Raw genomic sequence first — 15664 nt, forward strand, 5'->3', positions numbered from 1 at the left:
TTCATTGGACACGCGTAAACAATGTAATGTTTCTCGGAAGCTTGTGTAGCCTAATCTGTCAAGTCAAACTGACAATTAGTAGCTCAACTTGGAACTATCCGAACAACACACACAAATGCAAGGCAAAACATTTTTGGTCAATAAGACGAACTTGATCCCTTCTTTACGTCTAATAAAACTTCAGCTAGACTTGACGAGTAATATTTTTTGAAAGACTTTATTGCAAACGAACACCAGCTTGTGGAGAAGCGTACGACCACATACTGCGTAGTAGCAGTTTTCGACAGTTAAATGTGGATTCGTTTCAGGCTAAACTAAATGTGTTGATCGTGATCAAGCTTTTAAATTTGACCAATGACTAATACACCTCACCATACAACGGGCAAAACAACATTTAAGCCACTTCTATCAAATCGTATCAAGCCTGAGGACTAATTTTTAATGTTTACGTGCGACACGACTGCGAAACTTTCATGACGTATACGTAGAGCTACCACCATGGATCGCTAGCTCTGTTTATGGTTAATCAGTTGTGTGACGTGACTTTTATTTGTCTGAGATAAGTACATTTCATTCACGGAAGCTTGCATAGCTTACGTACTGGGCCCGTTTGAATGCAAAGTTCAATTTTCACGTTCAATAATAAGGAAACTTTTTTGTGTCACACAGAATTATTTGAAAATATATCAAAGTGTTTGAATTAAAATCGTTTAGATTGGAAGTTTAAAACAAAAAAGAAGACATTTTCGGTCGCACGGAACACACTTTGTCGAATTTTCATAATAAGCGTTTTATATGCAGCTTAATTCGTTGATATTTTGGATCATTTGATGGATTTGTTTTTGAATTTCTTAGCAGGGCGTGTCGGATGCTTGCGACTAAATTTGCGCTCGTGCCAAATAAGAAGCAATTACGTCACACATATCACGCGAAGGACGGTGTGACGTTGCGAGACTTGTAGCCAAGTTGTGGCAAACCACGCAACCCATCTTCCCCTATATGTCCGTGCGCAAGTGTCAATCCACTATAAGCAATATTAATATGCTAAGTAGATGCGATTCTGATTGTGAGCTGAATGGACTTCTGATTGTTAAATTGATCTTCATGGTTACGTTTTGTAGGTAAGCTAGATTACTTTAAGTTTTTTCGGCGTTCCTATTTTATTTGCCAAAGCACATCACATTCTAGTTCGTTTTATAGTACTTGTGTACATGTTGTTGTGAATTCAATGCAAGTAATTCACATCGTCAAACATAGCAGAAATATGGCGTAATGCCTTAAAGTGACATTCGAAAACGCGGCACTGCACATAGTTGGAAAAGAACTTTCAAATACGAAGAAACAGTGAAGTCAAGTTTTTTGTACAAAAAATACATTAATTCAAATACCAAACTAAAAGTTTAACTTTTTCTAACTACAAGTCGGTCTGCATGTATGTCTCATGTGCCTGGTCATTGTGGCTGTAGTACTTTCCTGCGGTTGTTGTTTTGCTCAACTGGCTGCTATCCATTGAATTCCCATACCCGTCCAATAGGTTGTATTTTCCTCTATGCGGCGTCAGAGACACCATCGTATCGCTTATGGCGTGACGTATTGGATCGCCCACCAATTTCCGCCAGATTCGTCTTTGCGCGGGCTGGCGCAGTGACGTGAGAAGAAATATAGCTAAACCCTGTAACGCAGAAAATTAAACCTGTTATCTTCAAAGATCGCATCAATATGAAGGTTCGGTAAGCGCCCTTTGGCACTAATAGGAGGAAAATAAACAAACTATTTGTTAAGTAGAGCATTTTCAGGTTTTAAACACATGTAAACAACTATATAGGATATAATTTTTTTACTGCCTGCGGCAATGAACTGTAGCAATTTAAATTTTTTGGTGTCCGGATATAACCATTATCGTTTGATTACTACCATCAGATCCAAGTTGTTTCCTGCTATGGTTTGGCATTATTGCAAATAAAAATACTTCACCTGCAAAGTATTGAATATAGCAAAGAGCCAACTCATAATGCTGGAGTAGATTTTGTTGTCCGAGATAAGCATAAGATATCCTATGGCCCACGTTATTCCCATGATAGCCGAAGTGGTCGAAGCGATGAAAAACATCTGTTTGTTAGTTCGCTTCATAGCGTTTGTCTGATTCTAAAAAATAATAATACGGAATCATTTTTAATTCACGGTGTGTTTCGACGAACCAAAAGACTTTTATTAGGATAGCCCATCGACAAAGGAAAAATGTGCCCTTGCAGCGAATTGTTCTGGTAAAGCATGTTGTCAAATAATGGGGACCTACCTCAGTTTGGACTTGACAAAAAATTTCATATTGCACAGCAGCGAAAACGCAACAATTATAAAATAGTAAGATTCCAACAGGAAATAATAATCCAAAATAAAGAGAATATCCTGTCAACCAGCACATTTTCTCTGCTCGGTACTGATTAGATAGCACTTGCAAGAACCCTGGAACATAAGAGCACATGGTTTTTATAGAACTGCCAAAGAGCTTGAAAATGTTACAAATCTTTTGCATTGTGACAGCAGTTAAAACGTCAGTATTGCAATGTGTTGGGTAACAAGCTCTCTTGAGTCCGTTTTTATTTATTCGGAAAAGTGTGATACCCACCTTCGCTGCACATCAACGAATTGACATTCCGGTTAAGATATACAGCCGATAGATTTGCAAGAATCACAGCTACAGGGGTGAGATAGGCGAAAAGCAAAATGCGCATGACATAACCCTGCCGATGATGGACGAAAACCTACAGTTCAAAATGCAGAAAATATTTTGCTTTTTTATTTTTGGAAAGCGAAACTGTGGCAATAAAGTCTCACCTTGACAACAGACATGTACATGTCGTAGCTGTACACGGCCATCCAGCACCAGGTGGTAAGCATGAAGTAATGCAGCAGTACAGCTACCAGCGTGCAAGCGTGGCCTGCTTCTGCACGTGATACTCCAGTGACAAATATCAAGTAGAAGACCAGCAGGTTACAACAAATATTCATGAGGATCTTCACAGGACGATTTTTCCGTATTTCTCTGTACATAGTATTAGAACAAAATGCTAAGTAACATCAGATGCGACTAAAACAAACATAGGAATGAAAGCCGCTTATCTAAAATACATGACCTGTCGAAGTGATTAAGCAAAAAAAACCCACTGGCGTTAAGACTCAAATTTAAGCACGCAGCTTGTCTGAGTCTGACAGTGATCGACGTGTATTGTACGTTGCGTTGTAGTAATATCACAGGATTTTAAGCGCAACAACAGACACGAGCGAAACGCCTAATTGATAAATACAACTTGTGTCGCTACCTGTGAATGCAGTGCGATATGATGGTGAGAACAATTCCTATCATGGAGATCACACATCCGATATCACTGATAACGTCCAATGCCACGTTTGGCAAGATTTCGTCACTCTAATAAACAACATCGTTGGTGGTGTATGCTAATTTTGACCATTTATCTCGTATAGCGCCCTGATAGGCTCTTGTCACACTTAAAATAACTTACAAGTGTAAATGACTTAATGTAATCCAGCAAATGTGGTGACACTAACAAGTTGGTGGCATATATCGTGTATGATAAGAAATACCAACCACCAGTAAAGCAAAATTGGTGAGATGATTGCATTGACATTCCAGTGGATCCACAGTTTGATCCAAACAACACCCGCTCGTCGACCACTTGCTTTGATTAAAATCCCAATACACGCATTGGAAGGTAGTTTTAATCACCTTTAAAAGACATTTGGGTATAGTTGTTCGTCAAATAGCAAAAACAAAAATGTTACCTGCGTGGAATTAGAATGTACAGCCGTTTCCCCATGAAAGATATTGAAATATTTTATTCGAATCGGCTCCTTTAAATCCTTTATTGGGCTTCCGTTGCCTATATTCACGGAAACAATCTGCCAAAAAACACAATTTTAACAGCATATTTTCAATATTTTAAAATCCTAAGCAAAACTTTTCGCAGTTATTATTTTGCGTTGAGTAGCGTTTTTTCATTTTGGGAGACCTATTATAATATAATAATTATTATCGTCTTACCGACATGACTTTTTGTTTGGATGGAAACAGTTTTGCGTTTTTGTATTCAATAAAGGCAACTCGGACAATTTCATCAGATTCCGACGTCAATGAATTGGACGAATGATTTGTGCCTCTCTTGGCCTTGCGCTTTGCTGATGCAGGGACAATCACTTGTACATATTGCGTAGAAACTGTTTCGTTTGTTTCCGTTGAAAAAATTGTATTCGAATTTAATGTCGAGTCCATAACCTATGTACAGAAAGAAACATTTTGGTTATTTTTGGGGCATTTAGGAACTTGTACCCACGAAAATATCATATTTTGCGAAGATACTGTTACAAAAATAAAACTATACGTTTGTATGTTTTATGTTATCTTACATCAATTGCACACTTAATTGTTCTGGAAGTTTTTCACAACTCTTAACACATACTTGGACTCGCAGAAGTTCAGCTTTAAAAGTCATCACGGAAGACGGCGATTGCACTTGTATTGTTGTGTCAGTAAGTGCATGTACAATTTTGCATCCTTCTTCTTGCAATGCTCGACTTGAACCACGAAGCATTATTGAGTTTGTGGATTTGATAACGAAGAAAAGAGTTTTACTTGTAACCTTCAACATGCAAGCAAAATTGTATCGTTCGTTTACTTTTTTCTAGATTCGTCTTAGACCAGTGGTTCTCAACCAGTGGGCCATGGCCCTCTGGTGGACCATGGAAGCATTTTGATTGAGCCACAGACCAACCAAATAGAAAGCTTGTTTAAGAATTTACTTTCATTTGTGTCACTACACTCAATCTTACAAGAATAATTGCTTGGGGTGGAATTGAGAAAGAATGTTTTTGTTTTGTTTTTTGTTGTGAACCCATTTTAAAGTTGATTTCTTTCTATCTTAAAAATTTACTGGGCCACAGAATTTTTCTGCAATGAAAGTGGGCCACGAAAGAAAAAGGATTGAGAACCACTGCCTTGGGCCTAAAATTTTTGTTTGCTCTTTTACATGAATGTTATAACAAAACAAGAACTTTCAAGTATTAAGCGATATAGGGTTTATGGTTATAGTCATCTTGCAAAATCGGTTCATTGTGTGGTGTTGTCGTAACTAACTTACCTCAATTCTATGCCTGCGACTTGCAGATGAAATGACATTAATAACTGATACTGCATGTCGGGCTGCCTTTTTCGCAAGAACTTTTTGGCGTTTTAAGATAATACTCATTAACCTTGTCGCAACCTGAGCGGCGCGTGTGTTGTCAGAAATAAGCGGCAAAATGCTTTGTAAATGTTCTGCATCAATAAAATGTGTTGTTTGAAAGAAACGATACGTTTGAATACAAATGACAACGGTAGACCTGCAGGGTTGTTGGGGTCGCAAGGACATTCAACCTCTGTACTGACGTTTCCGGTATATCCAGAATCCATGCAATCATTGCCCGTGGGCTTCTGCGCTGTATGAGAATGTTACACTGTGAATAATTTGTAAAGAAAGCGTTTTTTCTTTTTTTGTCACGTTGAAGAGACTGTGTTTTTTTTTCTTTTTTCTTAACGTCTGCTATTTTTAACAAATGTGTTAGTCGCTTTTGCTGACCTTGACATGTTCTCCCGTTACCCACGAAACCAGAATTGCAGACACACAAAGGTCTGTCTTCATTCATATTTTGGCATTGCGCGTGGGGATGACACGTCACTGACCTGTCCCTTTCTAAAAAATATTCAAAATTTTAAAACAAATTTTCATACCGCTTTACAAATTTTATGTCGCAAAATTTAACCAGACCAACTTAAATGACCACAAACGAATTTGATAAAACCGTAATCATATCCCAAACCTAAATTCTATCATTTATTATAATATGTCGATTTATGACAATTTTTTAAAAACGACCAAGTCCATTTAGCAATACGTACGTTATTTCGATAAAGTATGTATCCAAAACTGAAAAAGCCTTAGCAAACAATTATATTTAGTTTACTCAACTGAACTCCTGTTGCCACTCAATAAAGTTTTTGTTCTTGTAGTTTGTCCAGAACTTGTCACTGGTAATTTCCAGTGTCATGGAAAAACCACAGGTATCTTGTCGTGTCTTGTTTGTATCGATTTTGCATTCGTGTATCGATTGGTTACTGTGCAATTTCACTTTAAATCTATCGGACGGGTAGCAGAAGCAGTTGTCCGACTCAATGGTTACCTGCTTCTTGCTGTAGTAGTTTGACGTGCCGATAGGAACACTTCGATTTTTCCATGCTGGAAAAGTTCCGAAATTGGTTTTTGTATCCATTACATTAGAATTTAGATTTTGTGTTTTTTTGTTGGGGCAAAACTTTACAATTTACATTCTACAGTTTTAAAGCTTATATATATGTTTCCAATAACTTACTCATTAGTAAAATTTGTACCTTTTTGTGCAGAAAGCAATACAGATGGACATTAACTACGTCTAAACGTGTTCAAGCAAAGTACAATGTTGTTTCACAAGTTGTCACAAAACGTCACCTGTAGTTTCACACAGAAAAAGTGCCGGTTTTGATCCATTGTACTGGACAATCTCTCGCGAAATTCCATCGTACACCAGTCTTCCAGTTTTGTTTTGGGAGGTGTTGGAAACGTAAAAAAACTTGTCTTCCGCTAAATCAAAAGTTACAGATTTAAGTATTATTTGAAATATGCACAACTCACTAAACCACATTATTTTTCTGGAATATTTTTCATTAAAAATTTTGACAGTACCTGCATTTAATGTTTCATTGTACATTTCGTTATGTAAGAATTCAGGTCTGGTTTTCAAATCGATATTTGAGACAACGTTTAGTAGCCAGCATTGTGCAGCCACAGAAAGGCTGGTAAAGTTTAACAGATTTCCATCACCAAAATATTTGCAATGCTCATCAGCCTGCGTTGAGTTTACAGCAACATCTCCAACAAAGTAAACGTGGTCACCGGCTTGTAGAATAGACCCTATAAGATGTCAACAACACATTGGTTAATGGAATATAAAGTCTATGTAGAAGACATGTTAAAACACGATTAATGTACCTCTTTGTGCAGATCCGACAGCTAAAAATGTGATCAGTTGGAAAGCAAATACTTGAATCCAAAACATAATGGTCCAATGCCGTAACTAGCAGCATAAGGACTTGCCCAAAACGAGTACGCTGATCCTGTTCGTTTCTCCACCTTGTGCGTTTAACTGAACATTTAAACGCAGTTTTACGTTTCAGTCTGTTTCGTCATACGTTTTTTCGTACATCATTGCCGTTGTACATTTTGACGACTTCCGTCGCTTGATTGAAACCACCGGCATATAATGTCTGGATGTCAGCAAGTGTCAAGGGTTTAACCGGAGGTCACACTCTTCCAATTCATTTTATGTGAATAATGTGAAATCCAAGTTGTCTACTGCGGTCATTACTAAAATATGAAGAGTACAATGCGAGGCGACTAAGAGGTTGTTGCTCCCAAAAATTCTATTACAATGTGAACATATTTTTGTGGTCTGAAAACCTTTGTAGAAAATCAAAAAAACTATTGTAGTTCATTTTACCCAATGAAAATAAATGTACTTAAACTAGCACTAATGCAAAACGTAGACTACGCTGATTTGTTCATTGTATTAAAAAATATTTTTATAATGCGATTATTCTTTCAGACAAACCAGAATACAAAGTGATCATAATGCAAAGCTTTTCTATTTAGTCGGGCCAGTATTGGTTCAAAAAATCCAAAACTTTTTTATTGACTTAGGTCTTTTGCGTGCTTTGAAGCTTCTTTAAGTCCGTCGGGAGAGGATGTTGATTGTTGTTTGGTAAAAACACGACAGATGTAATGAACTCCTGTGCTTATGACAGTATAAAGCATCCATGTTGTGTAAGTTCTTACACAAAGAAAACAATTTGTCTGGCGAAACAAAGGACATCTATTTACAGAACCGTTTATTTTCAGAAAACATATAAGCAGTTAAAATGCAAAGAAAAAGAATCCGCAGCCGAGACCAATAAACGCGACAATTTAGATGTAAAATTATTATTAAATTTTGGGAATGTACTCGGTGGTCCCAAACTTTTGTAAATTTCCGACACTAAAGTTCAAGAAAAGATGTACAAACTTGGTAATAGGGATCAAAACAAAAGCGTACTATACATTTAGAACGAAAAAGCACATTTCTATCCTAGTCTATCCTACATTTGATACGACATCAGAGCAAGCTGGGGAAAACTTGTAGGACGCTCTGATTTTGTTATACAGTAAGTGCATTTACAAATCGTTATTGCACAGTAATGTTACAGTAAAAACAATCATTTTACAGCGTTTAAAATGCTTCAACAAAAGACAAAAATTATATTAGAGCAGATTGTGCCCTATATAACTTTACGACTGTGTGCTTTGAAACGTTTCTTTGTAAGACTGAGAGTTGGTACCCAATCCACGGCTGCCAGATGTAGATGAAGTATTCTGGGATACAATCGAACGAATCGGAACCCACCAAATCTTACGCAATTCAGGGGAGCGAACAGATGTGAGAAAAAATATCACTACCCCCTACAACAACAAAAACCATGTACTTAATGGAGGCTTGTTTATTTGTGGCAACTTTGCATCCTCAAATTACCTGCAAGGTGTTAAATATTGCGAAAAGCCAACTCATAATGCTGAAGTAGATCTCGTCGTTCGAGATAAGCATGAGATATCCGAACACCCAGGTCATCCCCATGATAGCTGACATGCTCGAAGCGATAATAAACATTTGTTTGTTTGTTCGCTTCATGGAGCTTGTTTGTGCCTGAGTGTATTTTGCAATAAAAAAACGCAGTATTTTTAGTGTTTGTACAACTTACCTCAATATTTTTGCAGGAAATTTCACGCAATACAGTCACGAAAACTCCTAAGTTGAACAGGAAGAGAATTCCCACGGGAAGAAGAAATGCAAAGTTCAAAGAATGTCCGGTTAACCAGCACATATTTTCAGCGCGATACGTCGAATAGAAAATATTGGCGTCATCTAAATCGGAAATACGTTTGATTCGACCTTATGATATTTATCATTTGTATGACGTCGTTAGACAGGGGTTTAACGTACGTTAAGCAATTCGCCCCTCTTGATGACCTCTATGACTGTTTAAATTGAAATGTCATCGTATTAAAGGTTTACGTTATCAATTAAACAAATCGGCCAACAATTTAATCAATTGAACGCGAATTGAGAAGTTATGATTACTAAAGATAATAATCAGAATGCCAAAAATGTGATGCGTCGTAAGGTTTCAAAAGTCTTAAGGTTCTTCATGATTGCAGTAAATAATTTTAAACCTTGTTCTTACGTTGGAATTATCCGCTTCAAGCAACGCCAAAAATGATGCTAATCAATATTGTACAGTGTTATAATGACTGAGTTAGCCTGCGAAGTTGTTACGAACCTTCGTTACACAAATTGGTAGCAACTTTTGATCGATGATCGGCGTATCCCAATGTTAAAGCAAGAGTCAGACTGACGACAACCAGTGGAGAGCCGTATGAAAATGCGGAAACGCGTTGAAGAAATCCCCCAGTATCTTCCCTGAACACCTGTAGGTATTTAAAATGTACCAAATGTATCGCGGTTATTGATAGTCACTGTACCTACAGCGTGTTCTAAGGATCAAACACTATGTTCGCTATTAGCGTTAGCTATTCACTTTACAACAATATTTTGCGAAGCTATTCTTGTCTTGGCCGCTATTTTCTACTGTTGATCAATAACATTTAGGCCAATTAGTCAGTAATACCTTAACAACAGACATGTACATGTCGTAGCTGTACACGGCCATCCAGCACCAGGTGGTAAGCATGAAGTAGTGTAACAGTACAGCTACCAGCGTGCAAGCGTGGCCTGCGTTTGCTCGGGAAACTCCAGTGACAAAAATCAGGTATACGACCAGCAGGTTGCAGCAAATGTTTATGAGAATCTTTGCAGGGCGGCGGCGTCGGAGTTCACTGCAGAAATTGAATTGTTACATTAAATGGTTGATATGTGTTTAGATATTTTGAGTTTTACCGATGAAGGCAATGCACGATGATTGTGAAAGCCAGACCAAGAATAGAAAGGATGCAACCAACGTCACTGACAATGTCAAGTGCTACGTCACTAGGAACAATCTTTGAATTCTGCATTACAATTATCAACGATTAAAAATATATATATATATATGTGAAACAAAATAAAAGACAAATAATTGTGCTCAAACCATTTTCTAACGTACATGTGAATATAATCGATGTTGTCATTATTATTTAATTTTTAAGATTACAAAAAAATGTCAAGAAAGGTTACGTTGCATTTGAGTGATACTTCTGTACTTACGACGAGTAAGGCAAAGTTTGTGAGATGATTGCAGCGACATTCCTTTGGGTCCGTAGAATGATCCAGACAACATCCATTTGTCGACCACGCGCTTCGATTAAAATCCCAATGCACACATTCCAATGTGGTTCTCGCTGCCTACATGGTATATACGGTTTATCAATTCAACCTGTTTAAATAGTCTCTACAGAAAAGCATATATAATGGATTTGGCCAAATGCCACGGTTTACTACCATGAAAGAGTTATCGGTTGCAGTCTTTTCTCCATAATTAGCAGCCTCTCCTGGATGTTGTATCTTTACCGGATCTGTTAGATTATTCACCGGACTTCCGTCTCCAAGCTCAGCGGATATAACCTAAACCACAACGGATGTTCACAGAAACGTTGTTGCTCACTCTGTTAAAAAATGAACGTACCGAAACATTTTCGGAGTCAAACAAAGTTGATCTGTCGTAATATATAAAAGCTGAGCGTACAGTGGTTGGTTGTGAAGAGTTAGTCGAACGCTTGCCCCGAGTTTGTGTAAATTTTGCAATTGCGGTTGCTGGAATGTTGATCACAGGTGGATTGAATGTATTTAAATTGCTTGAAAGCGCAGGTTCAAAAACAACTGGGTCCTTGCTGTTGACATATATATCTTGTACCTGCGTAAAAATATGGATAAACCACAGTATTACGCGAGCAAAAGCCCCCCTGATTTTTTTGATTTTTTGCATTTTTTCGTTAGTTGAAAAAACAACACTGTTTATAATGTTGCACCTTGACAGAAATAGATTCAGTAGCAAAAGTAAATGTTTCGTTTGGGGTGTCAAGATTAACTTGTAACAGTAGCGCTGATATTGCTCGCACAACTTCAGTTCGTTGTGATCGGAGTAACACGGACGAACTTCGAAATATATTGCTGGCTGTCAATATTGTTGAATTGGCAAGACTAGATGTAACCTGATGACAGAAAAGATTTTGTTGGCATTGGTTATCCGTCAAAAGGAAAGAAAGTAAAAATAGGATGGGACTCACATTTATATTTCCTGCTGATGCTGCTTTCGATATATTGCCAATAAATTGAGCTGCAATGTTAATCACACCAGGAGTTAGAGCTTGTGGATCGGATGTAATTTCACCAAGTAGAAGTGAGACTGTCTCCGTTGCAGTTGTGCTTGTTGTGGCATTTGCGATTGACTGAATTAACAACATCCTATTAGATTTTGTAATCACACCTGTCTTACATTTATCTCATACAGTGATGTGTATGATGAATATTTAAAAGCGATTTGGAAACTTGGCTCTAGCTTGTTGTGGAAACAGCAGTAATGTGAGTGTAATGAATATTATATAACACACCTGTTGAATGGCGTCTTCGCAGGCTGTTTTGTTTGTGGTGCATACAGATTGAAGCACACCCTTACCTAATACAACACAATTGTTTACAAACTTGCCTGCAAACGTTTTTTTATTACATTAACAAAAGTTTGCTCTTACTCACATATTTTCCCCTCTAAATGGTAACCTGCATTGCAAATACAATTGTAGCTGCCGTTCGTATTCACACACAGGGCATTGCTGCCACATTGCGAGGAACTATCACACTCGTCTATATCTGCAAGTAGTTTTTGTTAAATTTAATCTTTAAAACTAATTGTGGCATTTTTAAATTAGCCTCATAATACAACATCATAATACACTAAGTTTTACCTGTTTTACAATGAAGTTGCATTGCACCTGATTCTATTATACACATGTGGGTAAACGGGCGGTTGATTCAATAAACCAACTTTGATTTATTGCAAAGACATTTCAATAATAAAGAAAGTTAAGGACTGTGCTCGTTTGTTGAACCTTCATGTTTTTTGTACAACGATGCGAACTCTCTGGATTATTTACTTTTATGTTTTCCAATGCATCGTAAGATTTTTTAGTCTTTTTGACGTGTATTACTGTGTAAAATGCACCAACCTTTGCAAAAATTTCCGTTTAATTGATAACCGGAGTTACAGTGGCAGGTGTAATTGCCTTCGGTATTAACACAGTGGCTGTTGTTCCAACATTGTTGTGCATTATCGCATTCATTAATATCTGTCGAAAACGCGTTAGTGGTTACCTTAGTAAAACATCACAACGTTTAGCCTTACTCAGAATGTATCAATTGATAACAAACCTATACATTGCGTTCTGTTTCCAGTAAATCTGTTTAGATACACGCAGTTGTGGGAGCCCAAGGTGTTGACGCAGGAACAATTAGAAGAACAGCTGCTGGCATTTGTTTTGCACTCATCAATATCTGCGTGCATGTACATGTACATTACATACATCAAAATATTGCTCAAGTGGCGGTTTAATGCGATTGACAAATTTGTTTTTTGAATTTTTATTGCTGTTGGTTTAGTTTCGCGTCCACTCAACGCTCCTCGAAGTGTACGACAGTAACTAAACCATTAAAGCAATAGTAAATGATCCGTCTGCGCGTTCTAAGTGTCGGCTACTATTTATAAATCTCTTTTGACCCGTTTGAGACATTTTTTTTCCTTTTGTTGATAAGGTGACCTTTTATTAATTATGCTATTAGGCTAAATTGTTTTAGTTTTGATTAAAATTACCAGAATCTTACGTAGAGCCGCGCAATACTTCTTTATTGACTTCAACGCAGTTATAGACCGTTTACAATTACCAGCTTACCAATTACCAGTTATTTCAGGCAACTTAATGACCGTATTCTCCACATGTGTGAAGTATAAACCGGGACGAAATATTTCAAATCTGACTAGCAACTAAACGTCCTCGATTATATATCACGAATAAAAAACGTCTACCTTGGCAATATTTGACGGTCTTATTCCAAACAAATCCTTTTGGACACAAACAGTCGTAACTTCCATAGTGGTTTGTGCAATTAACTTCGGTTGCGTTCTTGTAAATGTCTTTGTGGGGTCCGTGACTTTCCACAACGCACGGCGACTCAATACATTCATTCACATCTGAAGACGTATGTTATAACTTATAACTTATATTGTGCAAGTGGTAGCTTTCCCAGTGCGCCATTTTTTTGCTATGTACAGGATATAAATATTTTGTATAATTTTTACATATATTTTGCAAACCTTTGCATGTAACTTTATTGTTTTCATCTTTTGTTGTGTTGTATCCTTCCGGACATGAGCAGTTAAAGCTTCCAATTGTATTGTTGCACTGTGGCGTTTCAGTGGTGTTGTGGAAAAAACGGCAATATCCAGATATTTTACATTCGTCTTTATCTGCAAAAACATTACTGTATTAGTTCTCAAATGCTCGAATAATCACTACTTTTGTAAATCGAAATTGCGACACCCGCAAACATTTATCAATTTTATTGGGGATCGCAAGTGTGCATTAAAGTAAAAACAGTTTTAAAAAAATACATTTTCAAATAGTTTTTTTTTTACTAGAATAAGCGCAAGATTGTTTCCGTAAAACCAACAGTGGGTAGTCCACTTAAATTGAAACTGCGCTGCGTATATTCAGTACTCTTTGACCTTTGAACTATCCATAATAATTAGAAATGTATTTACGTACCTGTACAATTAATGCTATTGGCTGTAAACCCTTCTGTGCAGTTGCATATGTAGTCATTACATTCGGCCCCTGTTAAGCACGTCGAGTCTGCAAAACATGTACAAAATTGTACCTATATTCGTTTAAGTTATGTATCCAAGATTTATTACCTGAGTTGTTTAAGAATTCATTCCATTGGATCGTATAATTGTCCCTCCACCAGCATTTTTTGTCCGTCGACAGATTAAAACTTACGAAATTGCTCTCGTTGTGCAATAAATGAAATTCAATGTTATCGCTTCCAAAATTAATTTGGCCACATGATATCGGTTTGCTGCAAAACCTTCGAGACATCGTAATGTTTAGAAACGTCCATTTCGAATTGCGGCTACTACCAATCATCGTTTTTCCATATGTTCCTTTAAAATAATACAGTGTAAAATTTGTGTAACGTTCTTGTATTCAATACAATGTGAGGTTTAATAAAGTAACTAGTTTGTTGTCGAGATGCAGAGAGTTAATTACTGCAATCTTGTAATATTATGCGCATTGCTTACTTTATTCACGGCACAAAAAGAACTTTGTGCGTTAATCTACATCAGACAAATAACAACGTACCTGGAATCTGACAAATGAATAACGCTATTGTACTTCCGTCAGTCCATTCCGTTCTGTTGCTGGTTCTGTTAAAAGTGCGACATTGCGTCGCATTACTACCCATGACGTAAAATTTTCCCGATTTTTCTGAAGCAAAACAGTGTGTTTAGTGGGTACGACCAAACACGAACCGATGGACAAGATAGCATGGAAATATTAAAGGACAACATGTATCATTTGAAAGTGCAGGTTATGTTAAAAAATACAATATTTTGTTCAGTAAACGGTTTGCTTATCATATTTTGTGTTTTTAGTTAAAATATCAGACAGAATGGCAGATTTGTCTATTTTTGTTGCCCATTGTTTATACGTGACACGACCAGAGAAGGTACGTGTCAATTTCATGCAACGACGTCTACTATCACAATAGCCACAACAATTCTAAGCATTACCAGCTTCGATTGTGTTGGTTTGGCTATCACATGTGAAATTGGAAATACTTCGTTGTGTCAGTGTCCGAGCAAATTGCAGGTAGTCTTCCGTTAAGTTAAATAGTGTTCCGTTATATTTCTTACACTGTAGTTCGGCGGATGAACAATTGACACCATGATCCCCCACAAAATACACAACATCGTCAACTTGATAGACGGATCCTGAAATGTAAGTAGATGAAACACACATCTGGTTGAATTTGACATTGCTTTACAGCAGGTTGTCAAACTGGCCAAATTAGTTGATATAGCAACCAACTTTAATGGAATGATCGGTGCACATTTTAAAGCTTTAGTGTTTCATTAAGCCAATCTTCTTGACATGTTCTCCGCCCTAGTCATTCTTTATCAAGCTCTAGTTGCTACATGATTCACCTCACGGTTATCCATCCGGTGTATAGTCACATCGGCACAATAACAAAGTTAAACAAAATGGGTAACAAAATGTAAAACAAAACTATACACCTCTTTGTGCCACCACAACATAGCAACCGAAAGTACAAAAAGTTATCCACGCTAAGTATCGGTTTATGCTGCGTTTTGTTTTCATTGTTCCCACACAGCTAAGTTGTTATTATTGTTGTTGTTGCTGTTGTTTCCACTTCAACCAGTAACTATTGTAGTTCAACGTCAAAACTGTCGTCCAAAATATGTTTACTGAAAAAAGACACA

At 37.2% G+C, this 15664-nt stretch overlaps 3 protein-coding genes and 1 long non-coding RNA gene across 4 annotated transcripts; all 4 read right to left on the reverse strand.

The window, feature by feature from the left end:
- Window positions 1-106: 106 nt before the first annotated feature.
- Window positions 107-4770, reverse strand: LOC145212193 (adhesion G-protein coupled receptor G7-like). Its single transcript, XM_080080233.1, has 10 exons — window positions 4476-4770; window positions 4061-4291; window positions 3802-3918; window positions 3608-3745; window positions 3321-3427; window positions 2836-3043; window positions 2627-2762; window positions 2297-2463; window positions 1975-2145; window positions 107-1672 (listed from the first exon to the last, which is right to left on the reverse strand). The coding sequence occupies exons 1-10, from the start codon at window positions 4662-4664 to the stop codon at window positions 1415-1417; spliced, it is 1722 nt and encodes a 573-aa protein (XP_079936359.1). The 5' UTR covers window positions 4665-4770; the 3' UTR covers window positions 107-1414.
- Window positions 4771-8025: 3255 nt separating this feature from the next.
- On the reverse strand, window positions 8026-11095 carry LOC145213146 (adhesion G-protein coupled receptor G7-like). The gene is made up of 9 exons (XM_080081380.1): window positions 10796-11095; window positions 10612-10734; window positions 10378-10515; window positions 10072-10181; window positions 9803-10010; window positions 9455-9602; window positions 8876-9039; window positions 8650-8820; window positions 8026-8579 (listed from the first exon to the last, which is right to left on the reverse strand). Exons 1-9 carry the CDS (start codon window positions 11093-11095, stop codon window positions 8409-8411), a joined length of 1533 nt encoding a protein of 510 aa, XP_079937506.1. The 3' UTR covers window positions 8026-8408.
- A 316-nt stretch (window positions 11096-11411) lies between these two features.
- LOC145212298 (uncharacterized) lies at window positions 11412-11955 on the reverse strand. The gene is made up of 3 exons (XR_013856671.1): window positions 11863-11955; window positions 11721-11785; window positions 11412-11558 (listed from the first exon to the last, which is right to left on the reverse strand). It is a non-coding gene; the product is annotated as an uncharacterized LOC145212298 (long non-coding RNA).
- A 553-nt stretch (window positions 11956-12508) lies between these two features.
- LOC145213147 (fibulin-7-like) lies at window positions 12509-14258 on the reverse strand. The gene is made up of 5 exons (XM_080081381.1): window positions 14075-14258; window positions 13926-14012; window positions 13475-13627; window positions 13187-13351; window positions 12509-12657 (listed from the first exon to the last, which is right to left on the reverse strand). Exons 1-5 carry the CDS (start codon window positions 14256-14258, stop codon window positions 12509-12511), a joined length of 738 nt encoding a protein of 245 aa, XP_079937507.1.
- Window positions 14259-15664: the final 1406 nt, after the last annotated feature.

The sequence above is a fragment of the Phallusia mammillata genome, chromosome 2 (assembly GCF_965637545.1).
Source record: "Phallusia mammillata chromosome 2, kaPhaMamm4.hap1.1, whole genome shotgun sequence".
NCBI classification, from domain to species: Eukaryota; Metazoa; Chordata; class Ascidiacea; order Phlebobranchia; family Ascidiidae; genus Phallusia; species Phallusia mammillata.